This window comes from Lissotriton helveticus, chromosome 3_1 (assembly GCF_964261635.1).
Source record: "Lissotriton helveticus chromosome 3_1, aLisHel1.1, whole genome shotgun sequence".
NCBI classification, from domain to species: Eukaryota; Metazoa; Chordata; class Amphibia; order Caudata; family Salamandridae; genus Lissotriton; species Lissotriton helveticus.
This window is the reverse complement of record NC_136061.1, coordinates 579,742,832-579,752,017: the sequence shown is the minus strand read 5'-3', so window position 1 is coordinate 579,752,017 and position 9,186 is coordinate 579,742,832. Positions and strand designations below refer to the sequence as shown.

Below are 9,186 nucleotides of genomic sequence, written 5' to 3'. Positions count from 1 at the left end.
AGAAGTTGTAAAATGAAGGTCAAGTGTCAAGACATTATTTCAAAGCTCCATACAAGGACTTCGAGGGGAATTTACGAAACGTCCGCTAAGCCGCTGCCAGATGCTCACGCCACTCATTACTGTTCTATCATTCTATTTAAATAGAGACTTCTTGATTAAATGATTAACTCTACACGCGCAGCCTTTTAATGTCCATCCAGGTTCTACCCATGACCTGGAAGTGACGAAGGTGAAATCGGGTACTTCACCGGAAGTGCACATTATTTCAAGCGACTGGAAGGGACGAGGGTAATCTCAAGCGCGGCAGTTCATCCGCTGCTACGTCCTCCCTCGCTACTGGCTGCGATCATGGCCGGGACCGCGCTCAAGAGGCTGATGGCGGAGTACAAGCGTGAGTGTGCGAGAGGACGGGGTCCGACAAGGGCGTTTGCTCGTTATTTCAGGGAGGGGCATGGATACAGAAAGAGGACAGAATGTTTACAAATGATGACGCGACATTGAAGCAGAAAGAGGACCAAGTGTTGTGATAGAAACAGCTGGATTTTTATGCAGCAAATCTCGGAACGAAAGTTGTAGAAATAAGGCTCTTTGCAGCTAGCGTTGATGGCCATGTAGTGAAGTAAACTGTTTTGACGTTTTGGAGTTGTGACGTTTCTTTCCAGGACTTATGTTTCTAATGGGAAAGCGTACACGTATTAGAACGCAAAACAACAAAAAAAGAATTGTCACAAATTACCTTAATCTCAACAGCGCAGTTTGAGAGCTCTGACAAACGATTCCAGAAAAATTGGATACTAACATTATGATACATTGCCCCGTTACTTGGCAGTAATGTTCATGACTCCGAGTCCTTAAAGGTTGAGCAACTGCTAACTGTAGTTTTCCTAAGCAAAAGGCAACGCTTCACACCCCAAGATAAATCCCACTGCCAGGAGACCACCCCCAAAAGCAGAAACCCACGATCTCCTACATCACGTGCTCCCAAGCTATTTTAGTGTCGTGACTTGTATTCTCATTATGCATCCTTTCCATTAGTTACCTGTTCCCTGCTGCTCAGCCAGTATGGATGTGGTGTGTTTGTGGAATGTTGGAACGCTTGATGAGGTAGTGGAATGCTGGAGTGCCTGGTGTGGGTAACAGAGACAGTTGGAGTGTGTGGGTTGAGCAGCAAGGATGCTGCTCCTGGTGGGGCTGAAGTCCGTTATCTTCTACTTACCAAATAAACCTGTAACTAAATAAACGTCTTACTTATAACCTAATTCATGGCTACCTATTTGGAATTCCATTGGATTGTAACACATAGCTGCCAAGTTTCAGATTGCTTATGGGTGACATTTTCATAATTTCAGTGTAATTATGAGTGACAGTCAACGACTATGAGTGACAACTTTTCGTGAACAGTATAATGTCAGCCACACTTAGTAGTAGCAAGGCACAGCCCTCTGCCTAGGTGCGACACCTGTTTCTGGGCAGGCAACAGAGAAACAATAAAGCGTGGCACTTGGCGTGACTGAGCTATATATCCTCCGAAGTCAAAACTCACAAAATTGAATGGAAACTTGGATTGTGGCGAGGGAGGCTAGCACTTAGAGCTATGAGACTATCTGTAAGTAACTTGGCTATTATCTCCTCGTCTATCTTCCTTGCACCAGTCCTTACAGGTTGTGCTGAAACCAAAGTATACAATTTGGTTTCAAGGACTGCAGAGTATAACTTCAAATGTAGCCCAGAACTTAATTGAAGTTTATTCGCTTATTTCATTGTGATACTATATCTAATACATATGAGACAAACATACAAGAAACATCACCCAACTGCAGCCTGTATGTTTCATAAATATATGGGGTGTAGACCAAGTTGTAGCGTTGCATATGCCCATCATCGATTTCTTTAAAAGACCCTAAGAAGATGACACAACTCTTTTTAACCTCCCCTGCACCTGAATTGAAAGGGGCCCTCCGTGTCTCTCATATGCCAGTTTGATGGCTTGCTTCATTCATATACCAATTAAAAAATATATTTTTATAGAACAAGTAAGCAAAGAGAACTATGGTGACAGTAGGCATTGCAAATATCTGAAAATAAAGACAGCAGCAATGGACAAAGACCCATTAAGGACAATTGCAGATCGACATTAGACAATTGCATCAACATTTCACAGAGCAGCAGTGAAATCCACATAAGAAATATTACAAAACATCATCAGTATTATCCAGGGGCCCACATCGGTCATATACCAAATGTTGTCATTGTCAGCCGCAAGCCTCTACTTGAGGCAGCAGTTGCCACAAATGGAAAATATTTTTACCAAAATGTTTTGTTCTAATTAACTACATTCCCAGTGCGCTGCTCACATCAGCGTGTGGAGTAATTCATCCTCAGGTGAAGAAAAGTCTGGACAATACTTCAGTAGAACGAAATCAGAGGAAACCTGAAGGCACCTCTGGGGAAAACTCTGGATTTGGGCGTAACACTACCATGTTAGGGTAAAATCTTAGAAAAGTCTCAAAACTCAGTAGAGTACCCACATTCTCCATTATTCTGCCTGTAGAAATAGCCACCAAAAATAGAACCTTGTAGGTAAAAAAAACACCTAATCCAGTTGTTCAAAAGGTTCCCCCTTCAAAACCGTGGGCAAAGCCCAAGAAGGGACTGGTAAGTGAATCACTGGTATTTTCAAAAGGAACTTTCTTAGTTGTCATGAAACTAAAGGTATCAATAGTTGCAAGAGTAGGTTTCTTAATGCTCTATAGTCATACTTTAGAGCTAGTGTGGCCAAATTCAGCACCTGTGATAACTCCCCCCTCCGCCCCAGTAATTTATGTACGCCGCTTGGACTACTTTGCTGTCTGTGTTGACTTGTACACTGTGGCTGGCCGTTGGAGTTGACATTAACAGAAGAAATTAAATGCCCTCCATCAATTTGTCCTTCCTCAACTCCAGAAGTCATGCCTCCTCAAGTCTGTTCTCAACCAAGTGTCTATAAACTGAGGATCCTGTGTAGGCACCAGATTGGATTTCTTAAGGTTAAATAGAAATCCACGATCTTTCATTTGGTCGCATACTTCTTCCACATGTTGAACCACCTTAAAGGAAGAAGAAGATGCCAACTAGTCATCTAAATATGGGAAGTCATGAATCTCTCTTGCGTGGATCACACCTACCTAAAGGCACTAACACCTTGCTAAACACTCTTAGAGAAGTCGCAAGTTCAAAGGTAGCTCCCTAAATTGGAAGTGTGGAGGCTCGACACAAGCCCTCAGTAATTTTTGGGATCCTAGTGAATTCACACATGTAGATATGCATCTAGCAGGCCCAAATACCCAAGGAAATCTCCTTTCATGAAGTAAAGCAAGATTCTCCGAAGTCACATTATTTTGAATCTAATGTGGGCAATGTGGCTGTTGACAACCTTTAAGTATAACACGGACCTGTACTCTCCCAAGACCTTCTGGACCAGAAACCGGATTGAATAGATTCCCTGTTGCAACTTTGAGAATGTTAACAGTTGCCATTTTCTCGAGCAACTACTGGATCTCGTCCAAAAGTGGCCTACTTTTTTGTGGATTTCTTGGAAGAGTAGTAACAGCTCCCCTCCACCCCCCACGGATAACCTGAATATCTGATATCCCGGACATATGATGTCCAAGATCCACTTTTCAGATATGGACAATGTCCATGCCTCTAAAAAATAGTGCAATCTCCCTCTAATCAGCCACTGATGTTCCCAAGCAGTATAGTCGTGCGTTAGGCAGGAGTGGAGTTGCAGTGGATGCTACAGTAGGTTGTGTTTGAGACTTCTCTCCACAAGAATTTCCCCTGCCTCATCTGCTTCCTGTAAGGTCTGGTTCCCGTTTGGCTATAAATACAAACCAAAAGCTCTTGTCGAGGCAAAACAATGTTCCTTAGACAGAGGTTTCACAGGAATCATACATTTTTACCCTGATTTTCTGGTCTCTAACTGTGATGCAAACAGCTTTGAGCACGGAAAAGGAAGTTGATTTAAAGTATTTTAAGAGGCATCAGCCTTCCAAGCCATCATCCACATTTGCCTTCTCGCAACCACCACCAACCCAGCTGTCGCAGCTCCAAGTGAATCATACGAGATATCCAACAATTATTGTCTTTGCTGTTCCATTATAGACATTGTGGTTAACAAAATCTCCCCCAAAGTCAACCTGTTTTGACAATCTTTGGTAATTCCTTCAGCAAGGATTGTACTGTATTCCTATATGTTGCAGCACGGACTGCAACATTTGCCTCAGCATAAGCACTTTTAACTGCTAAATCCACTCTATTATGCACTAATATTAAATGTGATTTGTCCTCTGATATATTTATTTCTTGAGAAGATAACCTAACTAACAAGGAGTCCACCTTGACCCCCGAAGAAGGCTCCTATATGAAGCCTTGAATTAGATATCTCCCTGTTAAAATAGCACAGGAAGGTATGCTTATCTGTCCCCTCCATTCATCCATAATGGCCTTTCTAACTGCCCCCATGGACAGGCAGGGATTCAGGTTCCTTTTTTTAAGTCTAGCCTAGCGAAAGCAGCGCATGCGCTGCTCTTGCTATTGCGAGTACCTTTTGGAATTGATTCTGCTGAGGGCTTTCGTGCACGCGTTTGCATGAACAAACATGGCTGCTCTTGCCATTTGTCCATAGCAGACAGCATGCGCGTGTCCGTACGGACTGTGTACAGTCCAACTCCATCTTGTGCCAATAGACTTTTCTTATCTGCTTGTTTATTTAAGAAGCAGATAAGAAAAGTCTATTGGCACATGCGGCGCACAGGCATTCCAAGGGCGCCTGTTCCTAGCACTTCCCCCTCCTCTCCCACTTGTTTCTTTTAGCACTCCATGGGTATGCTGTGTTTTCGTGCTCGCTTCGTGCTACTTTCCAACTCAAACACCATACCCCTCTCTGCACGCTCTGTGTTGTGCCCGCCGATCCCAACCTGGCCATTACGTGCTTCTCACTGCTTCCCCATCCGGTTTTTGATGCTTTGTTATTCACCCCGTTTATCCCTCCCCGTTTGTAAAAATAAACAATAAATAAATTTTTTTCTATTTTGTTTTTCGGGCCCTGCAACTCCAATTTTCAAAAGCGCTCTTGTGCACCTTTAATTTCTTGTGTACATTTAAATATTTCTTGTATTGTTTGTTCTATTACTGACCATTTTTGTACATTATTCAGGTGTTTTTGTATGAAGCCCTCTCATAATTTCGTGCCCAATCCATTGTTTTGATGGAATACCTATGGATTTGTTATTCACTTGCCAGCTGCTTTCCACCTTTGGTGACCCTCGTTATTTCTGTGAGTTAGGTTTCACGGATAAATGTAGGTGGTGGTGATTTATCACTTTGATGAAGACGTATATCCACTTCCTTTTGTTTCTGCTGTGACTTATTTAAGGTGGTTAGAAGTTCAGTGCTTTTGAAAAGGAGATGCCTGTTGTCGCTGGAGGCCCCTTAGCACTAAAACCAATCATGGCAAGCGCCAGGCCGCACAGGCAGGCCTGCTCTGCAGAGGAATGTTGCTTCATGTCCTGGGTGTGACCAGAGGAGTGACCAGAGGAGTGCTTGACTGTCTGCCTGGCCTGATGAAATGATCAACAGCTGTTGTCAGCGGCAACGCATTTCACCCCAGCGACAGCTTTAGTTATGCAAGTACGGCACCCATTTCTTGAAGGTTAGATTTAAGGAACCACTTAGAAGAAATGTATTCCAAATGTATTTTTAGAGAATACACATTCCACAGCACAGACTTGCTGATTGCTGACTATATTATTAGCATACGGAGCATGAGGCTGGTATAGAAAACTCGGGTATATCAGATGTTTCGGGAAGAGGGAAGCAGCACAGACCACTGACACCAGATTTGTGTTTGAATTATAGGGGGGCCCTTGAAGGCAACACACAGACTGCAGGGTCTGCATTACGCTGCTGGCAGCCACCTTTTGTCTTGCAGGTTTTTATTTAATCATGTAACAGGGGGAATTGTGAAGGCCAAGTTTGAAGCCTCTGTTTTGTGGGCTGGCACGGCCCCAAAGCACTCTTTAGTTTGCTATGCATTTGCGGATCACCCTTCCGAATGCAGCCCTGAAATCTGGCCCTGAGCCCGCCCCATGTGTTGCATCAAGTTGTCTTCTGCTTAAAACTAAACCTTCAAAGCGTTTTGCTACTGTGAATGTGATCTAAAGACCTCGCAGGGATAAAAGACTGTGTGTGGGGCTGAATATATTTGCTAAGGAATTCTGTTTTGCATTCAAAGCTTTTCCACGCTTTAGTGATCTGAGCAGGAAGTGACTCTGACGTGAGCAAAGGCTAACTATGTGCCTTTTATGGAGCTTCCTGCTCTAGGATCTGGAATCTATAGGAACACTGGCACCAGCGTGGTCAGGGACTGAGCCCCCCGGATTATGTGCCTATAGAAATAGGAAGGGCTAATAACACAATTGGAACTTGAAACTTAAGAAAAAGAAGCCATTTTAAACAAGCATTGGCATAGCCAAGAGGTCTCGCCTTTGGAACCTTATAAGTGTTTAGACATGCAATAGTTGATGTTGTTGCACCAAGGATATTGTACTGCATAACTAAATACTTATAAGGTTCCAAAGGCGAGACCTATTGGCTATGCCAATGCTTATTTGATACTGGGGCAAGACATTTTCCTTTTCAAACTCAACCTCTGGAAAGGCCAAACTTTCTCAGAGTTGTTGTAAAACCACCTTCAACTCTATGTCTTGAATAAATCTCCTCTTGACCTCCTCTTCCTCTAGCTATGGGTCAGGAGCCTCAATACATGGGTGCTTTGTAAGAGAAGACCCTTCTCTCACTTTAAAGGCAGTAGAGACTGTCTCCCTAATTATACTCTGGATGTCCCCGATAATAGGTGCTTTTTGGCACCACCTCTTCTTCCTCTTCTCCAGAAGCATTTACTTTCACATTTCACCTTTTGTCCAATTTTCAGCCAAATTCAGAAAAAAAGCCTAAAACGTCAAGTCAACCCATTAGGAATGCTTCCAGCTGTTCCTAATGAGGCCTTAAGTAATGCACTTCTGTGTATCCAACGAGACTGCCACCATTTTGAAGTCTTGGTGGTTGCACAGACGTCATATGTATGCACTATGTATTGTGGTAAATGTTGTAAAAATAAGTGAATAGGTGTAAATAGCGGAATTAGTGTGATATGTGTTGGACCAGAAGGATTAGAAGTCTTTTTGCAGCTACGTCCTTCTTAATGTATATCATTTTGAAAAGATAAAAAGCTACTAAAAAGAAAAAAGGTTTAATAAATACCCTAATCGTATGAAATTATTCAATGTGATTATTGCAATAAGGAAGTCCATCAGAATACCGGGTTCCCCTTTAGTTGTACTTATTGAATACGGCCCTCCCTGGTATCTGTCCTTTAGGGCCTTTCCCCTTTCTTTGCACTTTCTAAAAGTGGCATTTTCAAACACGCAATTTAAAAACCAACTTCACCAAAAGTTGTATTTTTGAATTGTGAGCTCAGAGACCCCAGACTCCAATTCTCTATCTGCAACCAATGGGAAATTACACTTAATAGATATTTCAAGGCAATCTCCATTATACCCTTGGGAGGGATAGTCCTTGTAATAGTGAAAAACAAAATTAGCGGTATTTCACTATTAGGACATGTAAAACACACCAGTACATGTCCTACCTTTCAAATAGGAAAAAGTATAATCCCTGTTATAGAATCACCTCATAAACACAATATATACTCTCTCTCTCCAGACCAATAAACTTATACTACTATCCACGAATTGAATAACTCTTGGTCATAAGTATCAACTTCTATCAGGTGTCACAGTATACTAAAAATCACATCTAAAGTATTAGTTAAAATAAAGATTTTATTAAAAAATGTACCTCCCTCTAGGTTACAATCCAAATCACAGTTTATTATCTGTAATAGTTAAAAACCGTCGACGCGGCGTTTCGGTGTACAATTAGTCTTTTCCACCTTCATCAGGACGAAAACACTTTTCTTTTTTTTAAAATCTAAAAATAAAAACAACATTTTAGATGCCTGGTGTATACTGTCGACTCTAAGATAAACCAATATACCATTTATATTACATGATACCTCTACATGCCTTTGCACATTGTATAGCGTTCTACAGGATTATATTGGTCTCTAGGTACATTTGAAGCAAGATTTATGACAGTATTACTTGCTGTTTATATCCATGAGATTTTCTCAAACCCATTTTTATAATAATGTTATGTTATGTTATGTTATGTTACATGCTTTTCTATAGCGCACGGCTGCCCCCGCTAAGGGGCGTCCCGGCGCTTTTCAACAGCAAGAAGAGGGCTGCCGCCAGCACATTACGGCAGACCCAAACAAAACAATAACAGTGATTCTAAACCGAGGGAAAGAGATAAGTCTTAATGGCTTTTCTGAACGGCAGAAGATCGTTTAATCCGCGTAGTTGAGGTGGTAAGGCGTTCCACAATTTTGCGGCCAAATAGCAGAACGAGCGGCCCCCCATGCGTGAGCTTTTCACCCTAGGGACCACTATCAGATCTTGGCCCTCAGACCTCAAGGATCGGCGGGGAACATATGGAGTCAGCAGAGAACAGAGCATGGGCGGGGTTGCCAGTTTGAGAATCTTAAAGTCAAGGCAAAGGACCTTGAATTGGATCCGTTTGGCTACCGGAAGCCAGTGGAGCTTGTTCAGGGTTTCCGCTACCGGATGGAAGTGCGGAAGACCTATCAAGGTTCTTGCAGCTGCGTTTTGCATACGCTGCAGTCTTTCAACCTCTGCCTGGTTAGCCCCCAAGAGCATGGAGCTTGCATAATCCAGGCGTGAGAGGATTGTTGACTGCACAATAAGCTGACGGGTAGACAAATCGAAAAATTTTAGGATTGGTTTGAGGTTACGTAGTATTCCAAAACAGGTGGCTGCCACTTTTTTGGTATGGGTGATAAAGTTAAGAGAGGACACAACTGCACATAGTATCTCTGCCTATATTTGCACGCTGTATAGTATTCTTATTTAAGTCTATAGATTCATATAGATTCATTTATAGTAAGTCCAGTGACATTTTGAAAAGATAAAAAGCTACTAAAAAGAAAAAAGGGTTAATAAATAACCTAATCGTATGAAATTATTCAATGTGATAATTGCAATAAAGAAGTCAATCAGAATG

The 9,186-nt window shown here is 42.2% G+C and overlaps 1 protein-coding gene across 1 annotated transcript in view; it reads left to right on the top strand.

Annotated features, from left to right (window-relative positions):
- Positions 1-228: 228 nt before the first annotated feature.
- The window catches only part of UBE2G2 (ubiquitin conjugating enzyme E2 G2), a 359,465-nt gene continuing 350,507 nt past the window's right edge, over positions 229-9,186 (top strand). The window contains exon 1 of the mRNA XM_078680545.1: positions 229-391. Coding sequence (XP_078536671.1) covers positions 349-391 — 43 coding nt within the window. The 5' untranslated portion in view covers positions 229-348. The remainder of the gene's footprint in view (positions 392-9,186) is intronic.